Source organism: Notechis scutatus, chromosome 4 (genome assembly GCF_049901735.1).
Source record: "Notechis scutatus isolate UNSWTSFEM ecotype Mainland chromosome 4, rNotScu1.2, whole genome shotgun sequence".
Classification (NCBI taxonomy): Eukaryota; Metazoa; Chordata; class Lepidosauria; order Squamata; family Elapidae; genus Notechis; species Notechis scutatus.
Genome location: NC_142012.1, coordinates 20,348,401 through 20,361,100, shown reverse-complemented (window position 1 = coordinate 20,361,100; position 12,700 = coordinate 20,348,401). Strand labels below are relative to the sequence as shown.

The 12,700-nt window shown below is 37.1% G+C and overlaps 1 protein-coding gene across 3 annotated transcripts in view; it reads right to left on the bottom strand.

The window, feature by feature from the left end:
- The window catches only part of RAP1GDS1 (Rap1 GTPase-GDP dissociation stimulator 1), an 80,572-nt gene that overhangs the window by 40,982 nt on the left and 26,890 nt on the right, over positions 1-12,700 (bottom strand). For all 3 annotated transcript variants that reach the window (XM_026672671.2, XM_087962881.1, XM_087962880.1), the window contains exon 2: positions 6,346-6,453. In XM_026672671.2, coding sequence (XP_026528456.2) covers positions 6,346-6,453 — 108 coding nt within the window. The remainder of the gene's footprint in view (positions 1-6,345; positions 6,454-12,700) is intronic.

The following is a 12,700-nucleotide window of genomic DNA, read 5'->3' as shown; positions in this document are numbered from 1 at the left end:
AAAGAGTAAGGGATTACGAGATTGGCTGGGAAAGTGTCATGGAACATTGAAAATGAAGATCACATGACTGCAGCAGCAGCCCAGCAGTGCAACAGCAATGTAGCATTGAAGTAGCCACAATTTCCCCAAATTTTATCCTCCTGGGAGTCATGGGTCCTGGAATTTGGACACATTCTGTAAGTTAGCTCATTTGAAGTACCTTGGTTCCAAAAGTGTTGCCCTATGATGCATTGTTTTGCTCAGTTAATGGTCATAATAACAGGAGTTTAAGCAATATATAGATAATAAAACAATAAATTCACATGGAGAGAAATAAGCAGCATCGAAGATAATGTAACCAACAACATGAAATAGATTTCCTTGACATAACAGAAGATGCCACAAAAAGATATCATTTTAGTCTACTATTCTTTTCTCCAATTCTTCAAACTGTTATGTGGGAATGCTAAGCTTTCTGGTGAAGTTATTGTTTTATTTAGTTGAAAACTGAACCAGTGAGGCCAGAAAATAATGTACTAAGACTTTGAAGAAATTAAAAGCAACTACAACTCTAAACAGGAGAGAGGAAATGTTATAGTATGTTGCAGTACTTGTCACTTGCACAAATTAAAAGTGTAATGTTTTTATTTTCAACACCAAAGATTCCCCAAACCTATTACAGGAATTATTATTCGAAATGCACAATCAGCCAATGTCACCATGCTCATCACTGAATGGCTTTTTTGTTTAATGCAACTAAAACTAAAGCAACTTAAAAGTTGAGCAAGCTCTAGCAAAAAATTTCAAAGAAGGGGCTTTACTGATTTAGTAGATTTTGCACAAATTTAAGACATGAGGCAAGGTGTCATTTTATAGAACAATCAATACTACATTCATTATTGCAACAGAGTCTAAAATTGGCAAGCAAAAGACTGGGAGGAACTAGAGGGAGAAGTAACACTCTGAATCAGCTTAAGAATGTTTACTTTGGGTCTGGAAATTAAGATTGGATCCCCTTCCTAAAACTTTTTCGTTGTATTTTCTTTCTAATCCACAAGCTTTTCTCTGAATGAAATCTGGTGATCATTTTTCTTGTCAAATCCACTGTCGTAACGCGTAACATGGAAAAGCTTTCAAATTTTGAAATCAAGTGTGATGAATTTAATTTAAATTAAGAATAGATAAGAATCATCCTGAGGAATCACATTCGGGATAAAAGCTAGCCCATATACTTTGCAGCCCAATAGTACTTTTTTATATTAAAGCAAAATTCTACTCTACTTCCTAATAAAATTCAAGAATGATGTATACTGTTGCATTGTATGCATTTTTCTTCAGGGTATTCAAGACTGGATGCAGAAATTTTCCTTCTTATGTTTACAACAATCCTACAGTGAGAATAATTTGCTCAAGATCACTCATCCAATGCCAGTTTGAACTTAATTCTCCCAAATTCCAGTTTAATATTATAAAACAGAGGTTCCCAGCACGGTATCTTCAGACACCAGGACATCCATTATTTCCCTATGTCACTTGAGAATGTATGTACTGTTATACACACATAGACGTGAACAGAAATTTCTGAAATTGACGAACAGCAAGGTTCTGCTTGATCCTGTATAAGAGTCATGGGATGACAGATCTCACACTAGAACAGGGATCTCCAACCTCAGCAACTTTAAGACTTGTGGACTTCAACTCCCAGAATTGAAGCTGGCTGAGGAATTCTGAGAGTTGAAGTCCACAAGTCTTAATATCAATACCTTGTGATCTCAAATGACATTTTAATGGGGTGGAGATCCTTGAAGTATTATGCAAGTTTCAAGGTTTGAAAAGATTGATAACCTCTAATTTAAGTGCATGTTTTGATTTTATAAAGCTATTAAAGATTATTCATAATGCTAATGCTACGTTTACATAACTGGGCCACATGATTTTCCAGAATCTACCTTATTGAGAGTCGAAGCTGACAACATTTCAGAGAGAGCTTTTCTATACTGCTATAGAAAAAACAAAAAAACCCAGCCTTTAAAGAAAGTCCCTTCATTATCCTCAGTTCACTGTGAGTCATTCTTATATAAGCAAAAGTTGAAACTAGAAACTGTACCACCACAAGAAAGCTGAAACATTAAGTCGACATACATTTTTATTCTGCTCAAAAGATCCTTTGCCCTTAAAGCCATTATTACACCCTATACTGGAATAGCCATAAAGACAAAGTTAGGGACAAAATTACTCTCCATACAATCACAGCAATATTTGTGCAAGATATCTTGCTCCAACTGAAATTTTTTAAGCCAGTTTATTGATACCAAATATATTAGTGGACGCTCTCTGGATCCTGAAGGTTGAGATATCCATGGTACGAATCTAAGAATTGTAATCCCAAATTAAAATTACAATTATTTGCAAGGTGATTACCAAACTAAATAATTTAAGCAATCCGAATTAATAACTGTAAGAGAGGAAAAGTTGTAACACATTTTTAAAATAGGAGAAAACATGTTCTTCATCTTCTGTAGCAACCCAATTATTAGTATCCAAGATTATTCTTTATAGATATCTTGGGTTCCTCTAGTTTTTCACCAAATGGCTTACAACAGGGGTGTCAAACTCAATTTCATTGAGGGCCCTATCAGGGTTGTGTTTGATCTCAGAGGGCGGGGGGGGGGGCAGCATGACATCATTTTGTTCTGACCCAAGCCTTGTTCAAATCAAATAAACACAAAGTATATATAAAAGCAAACCTTTTTAATGTGTCTCTGTGAATTCTGTTCATTCACAGCAAACAGTCATTAAAACTAATTGTCCCAGATAAGAGCAAGCCCTTTCAAGGTTGTGAAAGGCTGCCATGAACACAAGATTAATTGCAGGGAAATATCCAAAACCAACAGTCTCTGAAAACAAACCAGAATAGATAGGACGTCCACAAGAACTTGGGAGTTGAAAGAATTTCTTTGCTTCCTGCAAAGAACCCAACCCCTGAAGGCTGGCTTTTATCCCTTGTGGAAGGGGCCATCACCTTGCAGCCTTACTCCTGAGTTGCCCGTGCTGCAACAGCTGTTCTTTACTTTGAGCAGCCCTGCGCACACGCGCACTCGGCACAGGGTCCTCTGCATCACTGCTGCCAGACTCCACAAGCTCTGAAGGCTGCACCCCACTCTCCTATAGTCTTTGCCCCATCCCTGCATCACACGCAGGCCCCTCGTCCGAGTCCTCACTCTCAGAGACCTCAGCTGTCCGGACCTGCTGCCGGCGAACCACAACACATTTATGTTGCTGGGCACTTGTGGTGGCCCGAGTGCTCTGCCAGCGAAATGGGCTCCCAAGCTCCATTTTCGGCTGCGATGGCCTCCTGCAATCCTCTGCCAGCAAAAACAGAGCTCGGAGGGGGTCATGCACAACCCTTGCGACCTCCATTTTTGGCTGGGACGGCATCCTGCAACCTTCTGCCAGCAAAAATGGAACTCATGATGGCCGTGCATGGCCTTCTCCAACTCTGTTTTCGCTGGTAGAGGCACCAAGGGCCAGTCCTTTGCTGTTTCCAGGCTGGCCCCGCAGGCCATATCTAAGCACCCTATGGGCTGGATCTGGGCCCAGGGCCTTGAGTTTGACACCCCTGGCTTACAAGTAATGAAATATAGACAGGCACATCTCAACAACCTCCTGTCCCTTTATGAACCTGAGGCCCTTCTTGCCTTTCAGGTTTTGTCATGCAGAAATCAGAATGGGCACATATGTCACAGAAGGCCTTTCACAAGGCTTGTAGGGTAGTTCTTGTTGCTCTTCTGAAACTTTCAGTGTCTCCTAGTTTTGTTTTCTATGCTGCAATTGTTCATTTTTACTATACCTGTGTACTAAGTTTAGAAACAATTTTGAAAACCTGAAATGTTAAAATATGGAATAATATAGTATTAAATAATAGTATGACTATGCTACTTAGAAGGCTACCGCTGACATACCCTATCTATTATAATAATCTAATGTTTACTTGGTCTGGGGAGCGATAGTACAGGAGCCAACTCCAAACCCTTCCAATGATAAGGTGACCTTGGCAGTGACATCTCTAAATGACCTTTAATGCTTACCATTTCAGATTAGTTTACAGTACCTCTATCCTTGTTAACCAAATTTCTGACTTTGCTTTTCTACTGCCACAATATTTTCTTGCATAATTTATACCTAAGACCCAGGTGTGATCAAGTTGGAAGAACTATCCCTTTCTGATCACTTATTGTAGTACAGGAAGTGATCTTCCTAGAGAGAGAGACATTACCAATCTCAGTATATCCCACAGTACTTCTTAGGATTTCCCATGGTCATATTTAGAAATGTCTTTGTGATTCTTTATTCTAGCAGACCTAACAAATCAAGGGCTCAGGTCACTTGATCAGGAAACTGCTATTAAAATCAATTTTCTAGAATGATTTCTACCTTCTGGGTGGTTGAAGGAAAGCAACTTATAAATATTTCATACACATTTCAATGTTAGTTTGAATCCTAAACCTACCATTTTCAAAGTGAAAAACACTAATCTATCTCTTGAATTATTTAACATAAACTTAATTCTCACTTTTTATTACAAATTATTTAGTCACAGAACATAATATATAATAAAACATGCACAATGAATATGTATACATGTTCTGCCTCAGGAGATATAACCGCTCACTGAAGTATGTTTTTCAAAGATCCCCCTCCTATCAAAGACTTTCATTTTTCACCCATACATCTTTGAGATGTGTAGTGATCAGCCAGTTATCTTTATCAAAACAAAGAGGATTATCTTTAAATATTTTTATTTACTTAAAGAGGAAGATAGACGTGCTACTTTGAATATATGGCATGAAGCTTCCATTTGTTTTGGTTTCAGAGCCCTCTTTGGGATTAATTAGGAACCAGTAGAGGACTCTCTCGATATTAATTGCAGCATTTCTAATGGGAGTGCTTGCTTTCTATACATTGTGCTCTTCAGTTGACATATGAGCCTCTTCTCTCCTGCCTTCTGAAATGAAGAAAAAATCTGGTGTTATGGAAACCTTCCCAAGGGAGGCATGTTGGCCTCTGCTGCCACTTATTGTACTGTAACTGGATGAGATTGAGTGTCATTTTTTTTATTTAGTTGCCAATGCTACTGCTGATCAAATATATTCAATGCATATTTTTAGATTTAAGTTTCAATGTCCATTGCTTTATTTCATATACTTGGTATGCAGCATATCTTGGTATGCAGCATTTATTTCATATACTTGGTATGCACTCAATGCTCAATGTTCCTCATGATTAAAAATGTGGAATATACTTATTTTATAAAAACAAAACAAAACAGAAAGAGCACAGCCTTTTCAAATAATTTTCACATTCAGCAACTTGCATTTGGAGTGGGTAATGATAAACCTTCATATTGTGAGATGCAGTATGTTGGCTTGTATTTCAATTTCTTGATTATTTATTATTTAATGCATCTGAATGCTGAGCACAATTTAATACATACGTGGAAGGAAGTACAGGTGTGAGTCTGAATGTGAATGAAAGAACTATAGTATACCTTGAGTTAAAACTTAACTCTTTATTCCAGAGCTATTTAGAGAAGGGGTACCCAACACCCAGGTGTGACCCATACCATGGTACTGGGCCACCCCTCACACCACCGCTCATGTGGAACCATCTCTCTTGCCCCCGCTGCCCCTGCTGCTCGTGCATAACCAAACCCTCCCCCACAATGCTGGTCCACTAAGCCGGAAAAATTGGGGACTGCTGATTTAAAGTCTTTACTTGACACAAAATGAGATAGCAGAAAGGAAGCTAAAAGAACTAGATGACTTGGCCAATTACAAGGTTTTCAGTACAAGGGAGTGTCGGTGGATGGTGCTAATAACTTTAGTTTACACAGGTGATTTCTAGTTCTTGATTGGAATTCTCCTTGTACAGTTGCCAGCTAGATGCCTGTAGAAATCATTTTCTCATATATCTATGAACTGATATAATCATTAGAACCCCGGATCACAGAAGCATCAATTACAGAGGTATAATGGTTATTGAGGAACAATTCTTGTTAGTGACAGACTCAAGTTACACATTTATTTCTGAGAAAAACTGGCTGGAATCTACTTTTTAGGAACAGTTATTTTTTTTCCTTCAAAATGTTTAGTTCCTTTTTTTCTGCTATTGTTCCAGATTTTTGTAGCATTTCTGTTACTACATTCTCCATTCTAAATTCTGCATTAAGTTCTGCTATTGTCATGCGAACAGTTATTACATCAATTCAATTTATAGTTTTACTTCCATTTGGTAGACTTATTGCTTCCATAATCATTTGCTGACTGAATCGTAAGGTATGATATTGAAGGGAACAATCAAACTTACTGTTCTGAGCCAGGGCTTGAAGGAGACAATCCAAACACCCCTCCAAGCTATCAGCTCTGCTGTCAACAGCTGTTATCTTCAGCTTCTTCAAGGCGTCACTTAGATTATCTGCTCGGATAACACAAAAGAGAAAAACAAATTCAGTGCTGTGGCCCGTCAATCGTACCTTATGGAATTAAAGTACAAATCAGGAAAGATAAGGTGATGCCAAGAATGGTTCTGACAAGGGACCATAATTCTTTCATCTCTCTTGTACACAAATGCTAGAAGGACATGAAGCTAAAAAGAACGTACTTCCAAAACAGCTTTTGGTTTCATAATGTAGTGAAGGTATTTAAAAAAATCAAATTTATGCCCATTTTTTTTACAAAAAGGAACAAAGATAGACTCATACTGCCTTGAAAAATTGTAATTTGACTAGAACGAAACTGTGATTTTTGGCTGAGAGGGGATTTTAAACCATGTGTTTCCAATACAAGATACTTTGTATTTTATTTCTGATTTTTCCAAATGATTTATTAATTATTATATGTATTTCCCTATTTCCTTGTAACAGCAAGGTAATACAGACGGGTCCTGCCTTGTTTTATTCAGGTAACATTCTGTGAGCAGAAAAATACTGACTGGCCTTAAATTATACAACAATTGCAAGGTCGGTATGTACTTGAATCTCTATCTCTTTGATTTCAGTCCAATGCCTTAATCACCACATCCCATTAATTCTTATATAGTTTCTTGAAACACCAGAATAGAAGATCTTCTATGACTCCAGAGGAATTGTACTGAATGAGCAATTGCCTAATCCCTTGGCTTTACTTTATAGCACAAAGATACCAAGAAGCCTAGAGGAATTGGCTTGGACTCAACTCTGGTAAGATGGAGCAACTCTGGGTTTTCAGCCTCCTGGGTCCAGATGATATTTCATCTTTGACTCTGGATGGGGTGTCACTCCCCCAGTCTAAATTGATGTGCAATTTGGGGGTTATCCTAGATTCACAGCTCCTGCTTAAGGATCCGATGACAGCTTTGGTGGATTATGCACTTGCAAGAGCAGTGGACATAGTCTGGATAACACAGTTTTCCGAGAGAGAGCCTGGAATAAGAGACTGTGATGTTCAGAGTTGTAGGTGCTTCATGGCTCAATGTAGCATGTGAATCAAAACATCATTACAAATAGACCTTACTATTGCATCTACATATGACATTATAAATGACCCAAAAATGTAAACCAGGGATGTCAAACTCAAGACCCGGAAGCTGGATCCAATCTTCAAGGTGCTTAGATCTGGCCCACGAGGCCAAACTGGAAACAGCAAAGGACCAGCCTGCCATGCCTCTGCCAGCAAAAATGGAGCTCAAGAGGGCTGCGTGTGGCCCTCCTGAGCTCCATTTTTGCTGGCAGAGAGTTGCAGGAAGCTGTCATAGCCTAAATTGGAGTTCGGGAGCCTGTTTTCACTGGCAGAGTGCTCAGGCCACCACAGGTGCCCCCAACATGAGTGATGTTGAGCTGGCCATGCCCACCCTGGCCACGCCCACTCTGCCCCCACAAAGTCAAACACAACCCTGATACGGCCCTCAATGAAATCAAGTTTGACACCCTTGATGTAAACTGTTGTATCGATGGAATACCAAAGAAAAGATTACTGCACACAATCATTAACAGAACTTATTCCTGGTAATGTCGTTTTCCACATCTCCTCTAAGTTACATGTTCATAGTTCACGTATCTTGGAATTTCCTATAGATTATAAAAATATAGCAAACAGGATTTGGATAATTGAATTATTTACAGGAATTGACCAGCAATAATTCACTAGTAAGTACTTATTATTTGAGGGAGGAAATACCTCTGTTTGCTTCACACAAATATTTCTTTTCTTTTCAATTTTAATAGAACTTTCTTCCAAATAAGGTGAGTTAGGATTACAGGCTTTGTAAGCATGGAATCTGAATTATTCCTTGTGTCTTTTTAAAAAGACCAGACCGCATGTAAAGATAGTCATCAACTGGGGAAAAAAATTAAATCGCGGCTGTTAGCACTTTTTATGTTTCTTGATTACATAAAATGTATGACAGTGTTCCTATTTCCAGACATGCTTTACCAGGGACCTTAATATAAAACCACAGGAAAGTCCAACTTGAAACTAGCCATCTGCTTTGTTCATCACTGAAACATCAGTGTTTTTTAAAAAACTTTTCCTTCCTTTAATGGTCTTCCTTATATCATGACTTGAACTGTGTAGAATTATACAAAACTCCTATTAGGTTTTACAACTTATTACCAAGAGTTTTTAATTAACTCAGGGAATTAAACCGGAGTGCTGAAAGCCTCTCCCCTTTCTTCTATTAGGTCAGGGGTTTCCAACTGGGGGTGCGAGACGATATTCCAGAGGGTGCGAAACTTGGGTTTAGAAGTTTCAAAATTATAGTGTATATGCATAATTATATGCATATTATTGTTTACTTTTGTAAGGGATGTGAGAATATATCAGAAGCATTCTAAGGCTGCGGGAGAAAAGTTGGGAACCCCTGTATTAGGCTATCGATATCAAGAAAACCTGCAAAGATTCCGAAAGATTTGCATGCACACTTCTTTTCTAATACAATTCTAAGAACAATTTCCTACCTAAACATCTGTTCAGGATCACTTGGGTAATCTGAAATTCTATTTTGCACTTAGCTGGATATAGCAAGTCTTAAATCTTCTTGTAATCTTCCCTATTTCATAAGCATCCGATAAGCAGGCATATATCTGTGGATACTTCTCTTCTTTCATTAAAGGAAACAAAACTGTACGTACCTTGCTGGTTTAAACTATCAGGTATGTATCTATTTGTTTTTATTAAAAAAAAATCTGTTTTATCTGAGAACAGATTTTTCATCAGTAACATTCAGAAATAACTCAGCATGCAATCTAATTTCATAACAGCCACTGATTCTAATATTTCTTTGGCAGTCTATGTGGATTCCCCATATAATGCTGTAAAATGAAATTGTTCATATTTAAGAAAAGGAGAACTACTCCTTTAGTAAATATAATAAAATTTATAAGAACATCAAAGGATAGATTACATGAACTCCCTTAAGCAAATAAACCTGCCTGGATTGCATATATAAAAAGAAACTCTTCAATTGTTTGGATTTTATCCTTAATTTTTTTTTAGAAGAACCGAAAGATGATCCCAAGCACTTCTTAGAATAGCCATTTACTTATGTTCAAAGTGTTAGATATAACAATGATTATTCTGCAGTCTAGCATTGTCTATTCACCGAAGAAATGTCTAAAGAACCAAGTTTTATTCAAGTGAGTCCTTCTAGAAAATCTTCTTCATGGTGCTTCAATGATGCTAGTGTTAAATTAGATCTATGAGGTAAGCCATTTTATCGCCAGCCCTGCCTCCCCATTTCAGAGATGACTTTGAAATTATTTGGAGAAAAATGGAATTACATACTTGAATATTTATTAATCTTCTTGCTTGATCACCTCTTTTCTGCTTATTAATATTTCGATATGTTTTTATGCACCAAATCCAGTCATTGCTCTTCCAGGTGGTCACACAAACACACACACCTTTATCTATCTATATATCTATTTCAATATCTATAAACTGGTTATCAGTCAAGAGTGCAATTCCAGAAACCAATATAGATGCTATAATTTGCATGAAGTACTTTAAACGTAAGATTTGCTTTCTCAGTATGGATAACATATCCTAAAGACACTGCATCAACTGTGATAATGCTGTTAATTAATGAAACAAGCAGACATTCCTGAGTTACATTCTTGAAGTTTCTTGACAATGGACCACAGCCACATAAACAATATTTGTATTAAAATTAAATTCTTTATATTTTTTTAATCTAGAACCATAATTTCAGAAAAAAGCTGAATTATTATTTCAACTGTGTGCAGAATTATTTTTGAAATATTACCAACATTGCCAAACTATTATTTTGCAGCTAAATTTTAAGATTGGATGGTTGGGTCAGCCTCTAAATGCCCAAGGAAATACTTGGGAGTTAAACCATCTGTTGCTGATGGACTTGTTACTTATTTTCACTGCTGGCACCTGTTTGGGGTACTTTTGTCACTTTCCAATCTTACATTGGTGCCTGAAAGTTAATGTACCATTGCATTATAATATAAAGCAATTTTTCTCCATGTCTGGGTGTCCTCTAGAGGTATAGGAATTTGGAAACATACATATCTGGATGGGGCCTGCTTTAGAAAGGTGAACTTAGAAAGTCTAAGCTGAAACACAAACCACATGTAATTATTTTTCCAACATTCATAATGATTTTATTCAGCTTGTAAAATAAAAACTGCACAATTCATATTGTTTAGTTTATTTATAATAGCCAGTTTTTATTGCTTAGCATTTTGTCGGTACTCTTTATCGTTTGAGATTTGTTCAATGATTTGTACTGAAATAAACAATAGTTTTAATGAACATACTAGTTCTTTTCTTTTCCTTGCAGTACAATAACACATAACAATGTGACCAAGAAAAAGACCACACTGTGAACAGTGAGTGCCTCTAAACCAATTCCATTACTGCAAACAGTATCTTATGCCCTCCTGTTCTCCCTGTTAGACACAACACAGAGAGAGATTTACTTCTTTTTTTAAAAAATGTGCAATATGTAACGTTAGGCAGAAATATATTTATGTATCAGATATTCTTGGATTTCTCTATCAAGATCTTCACTCTTTCTTCAGACAGTTTCTGTTCTTAGAAATGTCAAGACAATGTTCCAGTCTGATTTCTGAATTCAGAAGCAACATAGCTATATCTGGCTTAGCTTTATCTGCCAACTTGACTGTAGTGAATTCTTGCTTAAGCAAACGGGAACGCTTTGAAAAAAATTGGGATGTCAGAAAGTATCAGTGTTATCAGTACAAAAGTAATTCCTTTTCAAATAAGCCTGAAAAAATTAGAAATCTCTAAGTAGTTCAGCTTAATATATACCATTTCTTTTTGCTTTTTAAAATCAACTATAGAGTATAGTTTACATGTTTACTTACATTTCATGTTTACATGTTTGCTTACATTTCTGTCATTTATAAACTCAACAAGACATCCATGCCTCATTTGTCTTCATGAAACCCTTAGAAATAACAGTAGACCAAGGTCATAAGACGTATATTTATATAATGAAATGTTAATTTTAATTTGTAAACTTGTAGTTTAATTAGCTACAAGTAATTTTATATAATTAGCTACAAGTAATTTTATATAGACTTCTACTTTAAAAATTTCAAAAAACGGTTTCAGGAAATATGCAACAGAAACCCTTGATAGGGATACAGTTAGAACAGGGATGTCAAACTCAAGGCCCGCAGGTCGCCTCTGGCCTGTGGGATGCTTAGATCTGGCCTGCGGGGCCACCCTGGAAACAGCGAAGGACCGGCCTGCGATGCCTCTGCCAGTGAAAATGAAACTTGGGAGGGCTGCGTGAGGACCTCATCTGCTCAGTTTTTTTGTGGAAGAGGGTTGCAGGAGGCTGTCACGGCTGAGAATGGACCTCAAGAACCTGTTTTTGCTGGCAGAGTGCTCGGGCCACCACAGGCGCCCTGACATGAGTGATGTTGACCACCACCATCCCAAGGTCAAACACAACCCTGATGAGGCCCTCAACAAAATCGAGTTTGACACCCCTGTTTTAGAAGACAGAATTATATACAGTATATTACATACAGTGAAGGTATTTATATCCACTTGTATAAGAGGATCTGAAGATCCTAGCTAAATAGTTTTTAAACTTGATTTGATCACTCTTTAAGAGACTCATTCAGACTTAGCTTTACTATACAATGTATAGTTAATGGAACAAATTTGTTCGGGACACTATCCCTTTTCCTCTGATGTGAAAAAATATATAAGTTATCAAATTATTTTTAATATTTTATGCTAGTAACATCAACTTTAATTAAAGTTAATTGGATTAGTCAAGCATGACATTTTTAACCATAATTTAAAATTTATTTGTTTTAGTGACATTAAGGCTCAGTTAAGAATAGTTGCAATTTTTCACTGTTTGGACCAAACACTGTAATTGTCAAGCTTCACACCAGGCACTTCAGCCAAAATTATAGTTCTTGGCTAGACTTGGCAGAAAACTACTAGTACAACTCAGCTTGATTAGAATCTTTATTGCAGATAAGAATTAAGCCTTCAGTGCAATACACAATGTCAGAGGCTACAGTTTTCATTTCTTCCTTCCGCTGTTCCAAATTAAGGAATACTTGCCAGGTCTTTAGGTGAACCAGAAGGCAGAAAAGATATGGTAAATCAACATCCATCTCTAGTCTTTTCACTTCTGGTACTTTCCCTAGCAATTTTACATCCTCAAT